The sequence below is a fragment of the Schistocerca cancellata genome, chromosome 9 (assembly GCF_023864275.1).
Source record: "Schistocerca cancellata isolate TAMUIC-IGC-003103 chromosome 9, iqSchCanc2.1, whole genome shotgun sequence".
NCBI lineage: Eukaryota > Metazoa > Arthropoda > Insecta > Orthoptera > Acrididae > Schistocerca > Schistocerca cancellata.
In genome coordinates, this window is record NC_064634.1 from 322,338,121 (window position 1) to 322,351,101 (window position 12,981).

A 12,981-nucleotide genomic window follows, 5' to 3' on the forward strand; every position below is an offset into this window, starting at 1 on the left:
ACTTAAGGACAGCACACACATCCACGCCCGAGGCAGGATTCGAACCTGCGACCGTGGCAGTCGGGTGGTTCCGGACTGAAGCGCCTAGAACCGCTCGGCCACCACGGTCGGCAAAGCATTTAGAAACATGTATCACTAGGGGCAAGTTAAATACTGCCTACAGGAAAGTTAAAGAGACTGTTGGAGAAAAGAGAACAACCTGTATGAATAGCACGAGCTCAGATGAAAAACCCGTCCTAAGCAAAGAAGGGTATGCAGAAAGTTGGAAGGAGTATATAGAGGGTATACACAAGAGCGATGTACTTGAAGGGAATATTATGAAAATTGAAGAGGATTTAGATCAAGATGAAATGGGAGATATGATACAGTGTGAAGAGTTTGAGAGAGCACTGAAAGACCTAAGTCGCAACAAAGCCCCGGAAGTACACAACATTCCATTAGAACTACTGACAGCCTTGGGAGAGCCAGGCCTAACAAAACTCTACCATCTAGTGAGCAAGATGTATGAGACAGGCGAAATACCCTCAGACTTCAAGAAGAATATAATAATTCCAATCCCAAAGAAAGCCTGTGTTGACAGATGTGAAAATTACCGAACTATCAGTTTAATAAGTCATAGCTGCAAAATGCTAAACGCGAATTCTTTACAGACGAATGGAAAAACTGGTAGAAGCCGACCTCGGGGAAGATCAGTTTGGATTCCGTAGAAATGTTGGAAGACGTGAGGCAATACTGACCCTACGACTTATCTTAGAAAATAGATTAAGGAAAGGCAAACGTACGTTTCTAGCATTTGTAGACTTAGAGAAAGCTTTTGACAATGTTGACTGGAATACTCTCTTTCAAATTCTGAAGGTGGCAGGGCTAAAATACAGGGAGCGAAAAGCAATTTACAGTTTGTACTGAAACCAGATGGCAGTCATAAGAGTCGAGAGGCATGAAAGGGAAGCAGTGGTTGGGAAGGGAGTGAGACAGGGTTTTAGCCTATACCCGATGTTATTCAATCTGTATAATAAGCAAGCAGTAAAGGAAACAAAAGAAAAATTTGGAGTAGGAATTAACGTCCATGGAGAAGAGATAAAAACTCTGTGGTTCGCCGGTGACATTGTAATTCTGTCAGAGACAGCAAAGGACCTGGAAGAGCAGCTGAACGTAGTGGACAGTGTCTTGATAGGAATTTATAAACTGAACATCAACAAAAGCAGAACGAAGATAATGGAATGTAGGCGAATTAAATCAGATGATGCTGAGGATATTAGATTAGGAAATGAGACAGTTAAAGTAGTAAATGAGGTTTGCTATTTGGGGAGCAAAATAACTGATGATGGTCAAAGTAGGGAGGCTATGAAATGTAGACTGGCGATGGCAAGGAAAGTGTTCCTGAAGAAGATTAATTTGTTTACATCGAATATAGATTTAAGTGTCAGAAAGTCCTTTCTTAAAGTATTTGTACGGAGGGCAGCCATGTATGGTTTTTCTAAAAGTATTTGTATGGGTGCAGCCATGTATGGAAATTAAACATGAGCAATAAACCGTTTAGACAAGAAGAGAATAGGAGGTATCGAAATGTGGTGCTACAGAAGAATGCTGAGGATTAGATGGGTAGAACACGTAACTATTGAGGAGGTACTGAAGAGAATTGGGGAGAAGAGTAATTTATGACACAACTTGATTAGAAGAAGGGATGAGTTGTTAGGAGACATTCTGGGGCATCAAGGGATCACCAATTTAGTACTGGTGGGAAGAGTGTAGGGTAAAAATCGTAGAGGGAGACCAAGAGATGTATACATTAAGCAGTTTGAGAAGGATGTAGGTTGCAGTAGTTATTCGGAGATGAAGAGGCTTGCACAGGATAGAGTAGCATGGAGAGCTGCATCAAACCAATCTCTGGACTGAAGACTACAACAACAACATTATCAGTACCTTGTTTAATGTAAACTATTTGCAGGAGATGCTGGTAATGGTTGAAGAATGGTTGAGGTATGCATAAACATTTGTAAAAACGTTGTAATTTTTGTGTTCAGTTCAGTAAACGATTTCGTTAAATTCGTTAAAAAAAGCGGTAGTTCAGTCGGTAGAGCACTAGCCTACAAAAGGCAAAGACCCTACATTCGAGTCTCGGTTCGGTATATAGTTTAAATGTGCCAGGAAGTTTCATTAACGAAAGTGATAACGGGTGTGCACAGCGGAAACGCGCGTGAGGACGGAAGATGGATCTACGGAAAATAATAACAGTCCTAGTACTGATGCTTAAGGAGCAAATGACATTATGTTTTTCAGTTCGCTTTTTTACGCCGTATTGATTACAAACTGTTGGCAGTCGGTGAACTGAGATTAAACCATGGTAATCCGATAGGAGGAAATCCAAAGTTTTTTGTCATTTTTCCGATTAGTACAGGCGCTGGAAAAAGACGTGGAAACAATATGAACCTAAGTGCAGATGGCAGCCAAGCCTCTTGTTTGCCATGTTGTATTTGACGACGAACGTCACCTGTGGAATGTCCTCAGTACGTTGCAAGAGTCAGTCGTGGTCGGAGTACAGTTGTGTGTAGTTGTGAGTGCATAATGACGGAGCTAAGTGAATCAGAACGTAAGCAAATTGTTGGTTCTCATATGATGGATGCTTCTGTAAAGAAGATAGCTGAAATGTGTGGTGTTTCTGCAGGCACAGTATCGAATATTTATACCGCTTACAGACGAAGCGAAAACAAGTCTTCCGCTGTCCAAATTCAAATGGCTCTGAGCACTATGGGACTTAACTTCTGAGGTCATCAGTCCCCAAGAACTTAGAACTACTTAAACCTATCTAACCTAAGGACAGCACACACATCCATGCCCGAGGCAGGATTCGAACCTGCGACCGTAGCGGTAGCGCGGTTCCAGACTGTAGCGCCTAGAACCGCTCGGGCACCACGGCCGGCTCCGCTGTTCATACTCAGACGAAGTATGCTGTGTGACCGTGACAAACGACCATTGAAGAAGACTGTGGCGGAAAATATGGTGACGACAGCTGCAAAAATTACTGCGAAACTGAATGTCGGACTCGATAACTCTGTCAGCACCAAAACAACACGAAATGAGCTCTAGGAGCAGGCTATTGCAGGGAAAGCTGGACTTCCTAAACCACTAATGAGTGGCGCTAATGCCCGTGAGATGAGAACGTGATGCCGATGCCATAAAACCTGGACTCTGAAACAATGGTTGAAAGTCATTTGGCTGTATTACTCTTGATTCACACTGTTTCCGGTGTCTAGCCGAGCTTTCGTCCCAAGAGTGAAGTATGGCGGGGATTCGGCGATGATTTGGGCAGCCATACCGAGACATGAGTAAATGAGTTTTGCTATTTGGGAAGCAAAATAACTGATGACTGTGAAGTAGGGAGGATATAAAATGGAGAGTGGCTATGGGAAGGAAAGCGTTTCTGAAGAAAAGAAATTTGTTAACATCGAGTATAGATTTAAGTGTCAGGAAGCTTTTACTGAAAGTATTTGTATGGAATGTAGCTATGTATGGAAGTGAAACATGGACGATAACTAGTTTAGACAAGAAGAGGATAGAAGCTTTCGAAATGTGGTACTACAGAAGAATGCTGAAGATTAGACGGGTAGATCATGTAACTGATGAGGAGGTACTGAACAGAATTGCGTTCTGAGGCAACAAGGGAACACCGGTTTAGTATTGGAGGCAAGCGTGGAGTATAAAAATCGTAGAGGAAGACCAAGCAGATTCAGAAGGATGTAGGTTGCAGTCGCTATTCGGAGATGAAGTGGCTTGCACAGGATAGAGTAGCACGGAGAGCTGCATCAAACCAATCTCTGGGCTGAAGACCACAACAACATCGTGACATTCTACGGGCCCCGTGGCTATTCTGCAAAGTCGAATTGCTGCCAAGGGTTGTGTGACCATTTTGGCTGATCAGGTGTAATGTGTTCCAAGACTGTAGAACCCCGTTTGAATCATCCCCAACTCTCTTGTCGTTCCCTTTTTAGGTACTCCACGTCGACGTCTGCTCGTAGATACGTATCGTCGGTAGGTTTTCCGGCTTTACTTCCCGACGTGACAGCGACGACTCTCCGATGAGGTGCGGGCCTTGTGTTTTGCTATTACTGCGAGTCTTGTAAATATCGCTTTAATTTAGTAATTTTCCCGGCGAAACTCTCCCCTTTTATGACTAAAACAGCCTGCGCCACCTTTCGGAGGGAGTGAGGACGTCAAAGAGTCATAAAAGTTCATATTAAGGAGTCCGTAAAACACGTAAACGTTCACTTCAGTTAGCGTGTTAGTTAATGCCTACGCTTTCCGCTAGATGGTGCTGACTTACTGCTGAATAGCTTTGGTTCCGTAAAACCTTCACTTATTAGTACTAGGTAAATGAAATAAGTACAACACTCTTGTATATCACTTTCACTCTATATTCAAGGATTAAGATGGTGATGGATGATGGTCTATTTAAAAGGTTCCTAGCCTGGAGGAATCTAAATAGTCCGCAAATGCCGATATGCACGCGCTCCAAGTCGCCACTAACGGCACACGACACTTTCAAAAGTCCGCACGGTAATATCTGAATACCGGTACCTCCGAATTCACTCGTATCTGTAGATAATTTGAGTTTCTGTCATCTATATGTCCGTAAAGTTCCAATCTAGCACTAAAGTCCTAAAATCCCCTTAATACTCCGTTGCTACCAACAGTCAGAGATCGTACACTACATCACTTTTAATCTCCGTAATATTCTAACAGTTTATCGTGAATCTTAACACGATAAAGTCCAATCTAATTATTGTCTCGATGAGTGACACGGGGTCCCCACCCTTCAACGAAACAATCAAGGAAAAAAGGCGGCAATAATGACGATCAGGCCTTTCTATAGGCTTTTCTTCACAAGAGTTTAACGTCATTTCCTTCTCCATGACGGAGCTTCCGCAGCTTTGCTGTACTTAGACGTTAAACTACTTGCTGATATACTATAATTTTGATCTGCAATTACCGAAGTCTGATTCTACGCTATTTTCCCCTCTAAAAATTCTATTCTTAATTTTAAATTATTCTTTCTATATCTTTTATCACTGTAAACTGAACCGAGGTGTTACACTGTGCACACAGCCCGCACTGTACAGGACTAGTTTTGCGAATACGAGGGTAAATTGACTCATCTCCCCAGCCCACTACAGGCACTAGATCTGAGTATTATCGATCGTTGTGGTATTGTTTGGACAGAAGGATACGTGATCAACTATCCACCTCCATGATCGTTAACTGAACTTATTATTTTGCAGGGAGAGCGGTGTAAGACTCCCTTTAAAACGGCATTGGACCCGTATTTATCCATTCCGAGACGGAATGAAGCTGTTTTGGTAGTCATCAGGTGCCCTACTGTTATTAGAGATGGCTCTGTGTTGCCACATTGTTGTTTCCGTATTTTTGTCCGCCCCCTATACGTCGAAATCCAGGTTAAAGAAGACCTTACTGAGCAGTGATAGTGTCTCATGACACGGGATGCTGCATAGCTGAGGTTAAATCCCGATTAGTGGCTGGGTTAACACGGCGATGTTCTGGTGGCTCTGAATGGTGGTGTACGTATTGGAACAGCCCGAGCGTGACCCGGGCGTGCAGTGTGCGGGCAGCGAGCGAGCGCCAAAGTATTGGCGCGCCCTGCCGCGGCGGGCGCCTGTTGTGCGGTCCCCGGCGCTTCCCGGCCCGGCCAGGCGCCGCCGAGCGCGGCGTAGCGCAGAACCACGCCACCGGCTCGCGCGCCCCCATTGGCCGGCACCCTCCACCCTCCGCCCTCCGCCCTCCGCCCTCGCAGCGGCGGGGCGCCAGGGGGCGTCTGGGCCGGCCAGCCCGGCTGCACGCAGTCTGCCGCTAGGCGTCGCCAAGGTTGCCAACGGATTAGCGAACTCACTCACCGAGTCTGCGATGGCCGAGCTGGACGCTGTCCTGGGAAAGAGGTACAAGCTCTCCTCCAGCGAGAACTTCGATGCCGTCATGAAGCAGCTCGGTAAGTCACGAATGCTGCCCGCACCGCTCTCGTATTCGCGATAAATATTTGCTGTCCGGGACACACCCTCCGCCGCCAGCCATGTCCCCTGTTTGCGCGAGCATCCCCGACAACTTTCATCTACATCTACATTTATACTCCGCAAGCCACCCAACGGTGTGTGGCGGAGGGCAGTTTACGTGCCACTGTCATTACCTCCCGTTTCTGTTCCAGTCGCGTATGGTTCGCGGGAAGAACGACTGTCTGAAAGCCTCCGTGCGCGCTCGAATCTCTCTGATTTTACATTCGTGATCTCCTCGGGAGGTATAAGTACGGGGAAGCAATATATTCGATACCTCTTCCAGAAACGCACCCTCTCGAAACCTGGCGAGCAAGTTACACCGCGATGCAGAGCGCCTCTCTTGCAGAGTCTGCCACTTGAGTTTCCTAAACATCTCCGTAACGCTTTCACGGTTACCAAATAACCCTGTGACGAAACGCGCCGCTCTTCTTTGGATCTTCTCTATCTCCTCCGTCAACCCGATCTGGTACGGATCCCACACTGATGAGCAATACCCAAGATAGGTCGAACGAGTGTATTGTAAGCCACCTCCTTTGTTGATGGACTACATTTTCTATGGACTCTCCCAATGAATCTCAACCTGGCACCCGCCTTACCAACAATTCATTTTGTATGATCATTCCACTTCAAATCGTTCCGCACGCATACTCCGAGATATTTTACAGAAGTAACTGCTACCAGTGTTTGTTCCGCTATCATATAATCATACAATAAAGGATCCTTCTTTCTATGTATTCGCAATACATTACATTTGTCTATGTTAAGGGTCAGTTGCCACTCCCTGCACCAAGTTCCTATCCGCTGCAGATCTTCCTGCATTTCGCTACAATTTTCTAATGCTGCAACTTCTCTGTATACTACAGCATCATCCGCGAAAAGCCGCATGGAACTTCCGACACTATCTACTAGGTCATTTATATATATTGTGAAAAGCAATGGTCTCATAACACTCCCCTGTGGCACGCCAGAGGTTACTTTAACGTCTGTAGACGTCTCTCCATTGATAACAACATGCTGTGTTCTGTTTGCTAAAAACTCTTCAATCCAGCCACACAGCTGGTCTGATATTCCGTAGGCTCTTATTTCGTTTATAAGGCGACAGTGCGGAACTGTATCGAACGCCTTCCGAAAGTCAAGGAAAATAGCATCTACCTGGGAGCCTGTATCTAATATTTTCTGGGTCTCATGAACAAATAAAGCGATTTGGGTCTCACACGATCGCTGTTTCCGCAATCCATGTTGATTGCTACAGTGTAGATTCTGGGTTTCCCAAAACGACATGATACGCGAGCAAAAAACATGTTCTAAAATTCTACAACAGATCGACGTCAGAGACATAGGTCTATAGTTTTGCGCATCTGCTCGACGACCCTTCTTGAAGATTGGGACTACCTGTGCTCTTTTACAATCATTTGGAACCTTCCGTTCCTCTACAGACTTACGGTACACGGCTCTTAGAAGCGGGGCAAGTGCCTTTGTGGCTCGATTCGAGGTTCCTAGAAAATAGAACGGAGGCTTGCTAACAACTTCTTTTCCCCGGACCGTTCGCGACTGGAACAGGCCAGGGGGCAAGTGACAGTGGTACAGAAACTACCCTCAACCACACATCGTAAGATGGCCTACAGAGTATTGTTTTACTTACAGATGAATCTTCATTCCACAACCCAGGGCGAAGTTTATAAATGACGTCAATAATTCGAATTTTCAGTAGACGCCTCCGTAACTAAGCTAGTTGGCTCTACGACGACCCAGGTTCGGACTCCGGCGCCGCCATGGAATTTTCCTCGGTGGGAAGTCTGAAACTGGATTCACTCACCTTCAAGGTCGAAGGTGAAAAACTGGTTCGTCAAATTCCGGTTACTGTTTCGTCAGCCGACGTTAACGGCCGGAAGGTTGATGTGTTTGTCCCACGTACCACCAGTACTGCCAGGCAGGCAAGTAGGTTTCGGTTCTGGGAAGGGGTGAAGAACGGGAAGGGAGTCCAGGTTCTTGGTCCCCATCTCACCCCTCTCCCCCCCCCCCCCTCCGTCCCCCAATACAACTTTTCGGCTGGCCTGTGTGCCCGAGCGGTTCTAGGCGCTTCAGTTCGAATCCTGCATCGGGCATGGATGTGTGTGATGTCCTTAGGTTAGTTAGTTAGGTTTCAATAGCTCTAAGTTCTAGGGGACTGATGACCTCAGATGTTAAGTCCCATAGTGCTCAGAGCCATTTGAACCATTTGAACAACTTTCGGCCAGCCCCACCTTAAATCAGCCACAGATAGTAAGATTTTAAAAATAAGAGCAATATGTTCTTCTTCTTCTCCTGCCGTGAAGGCCTTCTATGGAACACGTTCCGGTTTAGTCCTTAATCCTTTGTTGTTCTTTCCTTTTTTCCCAGTATTCCTTCACTCACTATGTTTATTTTTCCTGTCTTCAGACGCCTTTCTGCCAGTCATGTTTTCCATCCTGCCTTTGAATCCTTGTAATATTAAAACCCTTTCCCTAAGTATTTCCCTTTCCAATACTTCTTCTCTTGCGTCATTCCTTTACAAGTCTTTCCTGACCCCTTGACTTCAGGCGATTGTTAATTTCTTTTCTCTAAGATATTTGAAGATATGTCTACCGAGTCTACTGTCAACAACTATTTATATATGTCGAGAAAATAGTAATCTCCTCTGTTTTACTGTTTCTTATATATTCCTATGTTCTGATATGTTTACCGTTAATTCTTAATTTTCTAGGTGCTGCATTTTTCTAGGAACCATGTATCTTACGTATAATTATTCTTTCCAATATTTCAAATTTATGAGTGTATAGTTCAATACTAGCCATTCGCTACCATCCAGACGTTCTGGTTTCACTGCTACGTCTAGACCTTTATTTTAGGCTATTGTACAAGCCCGTTTTGCTGTAAATATTCTTAGTTATACCCTACGCTTTCTCAACTTTGTGTATCTTTTCTTCTAAAGCAGATCTTTCTGAGCCATTTTCTTGAATAGTCTCTCTCAAATGTTTGAATTTTTTTATTTTACTTTTTAATTTTTCCCAATATCTGTTATAACATATTTGCGGCACTTTTTTATATTGGTCATGAATTTTGGTGTCTTTGCAGAGATTCTTAATCCTGTCATGTTAGCTGTCTTTTCCCGAAGGTCGAGAGAGGTGGCGCAGCGGATAGCACACGGGACTCGTATTCGGGAGCACGAAGGTTCAATTCCAGATTTAGGCTTTCCATGGTTTCCCCACTCAAGGCAACTGTCGGGATGGTTCCTTTGAAAGGGCACAGTCGATTTCCTTTCCCATCCTTGAAATGTTCCGAGTTTGTGCTCCATCTCTAATGACGGACGAGACTTTAAAAAATAACCTTCTTTCTGGATCACGGGAACCCGGGTTCGATTCCCGGCTGTGTTGGGCATTTTCTCTGCCCGGGGTCTGGGTGTTTTGTTGTCCTTATCATTTCATCATCATCATCATCATTCGTGACAGTGGCTAGACTGGACTGAGTAAAGAAACTGGACTGTGCAAAAAATTGGGACCTTGTACGAGCGATGATGACCACGTAGTTGAGTGCCCCACAGACCAAACATCATCACCATCATCATCATCAATAATCTTCCTTCGTTACTGTCTTCATCTCGAAGACTGACTTGGATTGCGGCATTTCAGACTTCCAGCAATTATAGTAAAATCACCCGCAAATGCGAGGCAATTGATTGCAACACCATTGTTCTTTCATCCTATCACGAGTAACGATATTTTGGATTGTTTCTGGTTTTACATTCCAAATTTTTACAATTTTCTCCCCGACCTAGTGAAAACAAACGGAAATAAAAATATATTATTTTTATTATCTTAAATGTTTTACGGGTTTATGAGATGTTTACACCAGTGTTCAATACATCGCTTCGTAATACGTTTTAAGAGACTGCAATTCAAAAAGAAATATATCCGAAAAAAATTGTCCAAAAAATTTGCGAAGTATCTGTGTCACGCAATTCTTTTATGAATTATAATGGCAACAAAGTCTCGTAACTTTGACAACTTCGTACACAATTTACACGGTGAAAAATCAGTGTGTACCCTCATCATTATCAGTATTTCACTTGCAGTGAGCTGTAAAATTGCGAGCACAGGTGTGCAGACAACAGCTACAAAAGTATTGTATCTCTCTGTCTTTGCCACCTACAGGAGGCGGACAAAACCATAGAAATATAAAAAACACAACACATTACTATGCTTAATACTGTGCAGGAGAACCGTTTCCATTCAAAACAGCTTTCATTCATCCCGAAAAGGAATACGTACAGATCCTGTGTGGTTTCCAACGCCATCTTACGTCATTCTTCCTGGAAAACTGCGGCAATTTTAGGTAACCATGATGGACGTTTGTAGTTATCACTCACCCTCCTCATCAAAGCAAACCACAAAGGCTCAATAATATTGAGATATTGTGAGTGTGTTGAGCAAGGGAGATGCGACGATCCATCCACGTGCACACAAACTAATTCTAGGCGATGCAAACTGTGTGAACAGGGGCACTCTCGTCTTGGTACACAACACCACCGCTGGAGAAGAAACATTGTACGAAGGTATCGGCCTGATCACCCAAAATGATCATTTAATCCTTGGTACGAATGGGAGTTTTCAGAGTAACCATGGGGCCATTGGAATACCACAATATGATTGCCCAAATCATCACCGAACAACCACCATGTTTCACTCTTCGGACGTAAACTCCGCCAGAATTTGGAAAAAGTGTGAAACGAGACTCGTCCGACCAAATGACTTTCTTCCATTGCTCTGTGGTCCAGGTTTTATGTTTTTCATGTTGAAAGCATTTACATCACTAATGAGTGGTTTGAAATTCCCTGCTTATGGAGATCACTTCGTGTTGGTTTGGTGCTGGCAGAGTTCACGAGTGCAACATTCAGTTCAACATTGACTTTTGCAGCTGTCGTCCTGGTATTTTTCGTCTCAATTCTCTTCAGTGACGGTCTGTCATGATCACTTGACACATATTTTCGCCCGAGTTGTGACTTAGCGGATGTTTTTCCGCTTTCCCTTTGTGCGATATAGATCTTCGATACGGTTATTTCTCACAACACCAAACACTTCGCCTTCCTTGGTTATGGAAGCATCCACCACATAAGCAGCAACTATTTGCCCACTTTCGAATTTAGTTAGGTCCGACATAATGCTCTCACAACTACACGGAACACTATTCTCAATATGACTGAACACTTAGACCATATTAAGGACACTGTGTGCGTGCCATTCGTGATCAAATACATCAACGCAAGCTACAGGCTTAGCTAGGATTTGCAGCCGGCCGCTGTGGCCGAGCTGTTCTAGGCGCTTCAGTCTGGAACCGCGTGGCTGCTACGGTCGCAGGTTCGAATCCTGCCTCGGTCATGGATATGTGTGATGTCCTTAGGTTAGTTAGGTTTAAGTAGTTCTAAGTCTAGGGGACTGATGACCTCAGATGTTAAGTCCATAATGCTTAGTGCCATTTGAACCATTTTTTAAAATTTTTTTTTAGGATTTGCTTTTACATACGAACATGTATTTCTCGTGGTGCTCCATTGTTTTGTCCAACCCCCGTACGTTCGGAAAAGTCAATGTTTCCGTAGGTTTTCCTTAGTGGAGCTTCTTTCCCATCCTGTCCTGGTTTCCCTCAACTTCTGTTTTTCTTCTGTTCCAACTGTGGGTTAACGATCCGTGTTGATGCCAGCAGAAAGAGTCAGCTTGTGAATGTGATCCTTTCCCTTTCAGGAATGTTTTCTACAGCCAGAAGGGCTGCAAATGAATCCAAGTGGACTGACGTTCAGCGAACACAACTGAAAAGTATGCTGTGTTAAATGAACCTTATAATTCCTTAGAACTCATCACCGTTTTAGAGATTCTGCTCTCACTATACTGTATGTGCCGAAAGTTATCTGGAAAACTTATAAGTTAATATACGTAAAAATATAAACACTTTTACTGAAATGTTGTTTTGGGGGGTATCATGACTCTGATTACTCCCCTTAGATCCTCACCGGAATACTGCAACTGAATGGCGCTTTAGCCCAAAGGATAAAGCAGTCGCTGGTTGTAGGAAACTGTTCACTTGCAGGTCTCTGCTTCCTGTGATTGTTCACGTAATTCGGAGTGTACAGTGCGAGAGGACTCACTGCTTTTTCTTATTTCCCGCCAAATGGTAAACCGGAACAGCAGGTATCTGACACTTCCAGTACGTTACACGACAATATACAATACGATCCGCTCACTGCCGAGCTTGCCCGAGTGAAACATACGTCCGTACTCTGCGACGTCTCCAAGTTACCTGATGCCCTTAACAACGGTACCAGATGCTCTATGTAGGAGCAGCCAACTTAGTTACAAGAGTGGCAAAAGTAATAGAAAAAAGTCGTCACTGGTTATCTAGCCAAAAGTATGTAAAATAAATGTTTCTCGATGTTTAGTTTGGTTTAAACAACATAAGAAACTCACTCTGACTGTCCGCAGATTACACAGTTATATACGGTAAATATTTAAAAAAAAGTAAAGCTGTCATCGACCGAAAGGTTTGTTTGAACATCACCGTGTTTTTCTAGGCACAGTCGTACTGGAGGTGATGTGGTCTCGTCTTCCTCTGTGCCGAACTGACCTGCTCAGCCAATTATAGTGAGACATATAGTTCAACGCGGTCTCTGGATGATGGTGCAACTCGATATTTTTCCCTTTCACGAACATTTCCAGACTGGAAATAAGGGATAAATGGCTGGCAAAAATCCTAGGAATGATAGTGGAGCGAATCTGCAAATTGCTGTCTAACACCACATTTATCTATGTAATCAATTAAATATTTAATGTGTGAATTTCACTTATTCCGCTTTGGGACAGGTATTTGAATTCTTCTTCACTCGGTATCGTATCTCTCCTGAGCTAAGCTGCACACA

At 44.0% G+C, this 12,981-nt stretch overlaps 1 protein-coding gene across 2 annotated transcripts in view; it reads left to right on the forward strand.

Annotated features, from left to right (window-relative positions):
• Nucleotides 1–12,981, forward strand: part of LOC126100843 (fatty acid-binding protein, muscle-like) — a 167,980-nt gene that overhangs the window by 41,388 nt on the left and 113,611 nt on the right. The window contains exon 1 of one of the 2 annotated variants that reach the window (XM_049911496.1): nucleotides 5,857–5,998. The exons of the other annotated variant lie outside the window; for it this stretch is intronic. Within the exon in view, the coding sequence (XP_049767453.1) occupies nucleotides 5,917–5,998 (82 nt within the window). The 5' untranslated portion in view covers nucleotides 5,857–5,916. Of the gene's footprint in view, nucleotides 1–5,856; nucleotides 5,999–12,981 lie in introns of those variants that run through there. 2 annotated transcript variants of the gene reach the window in all.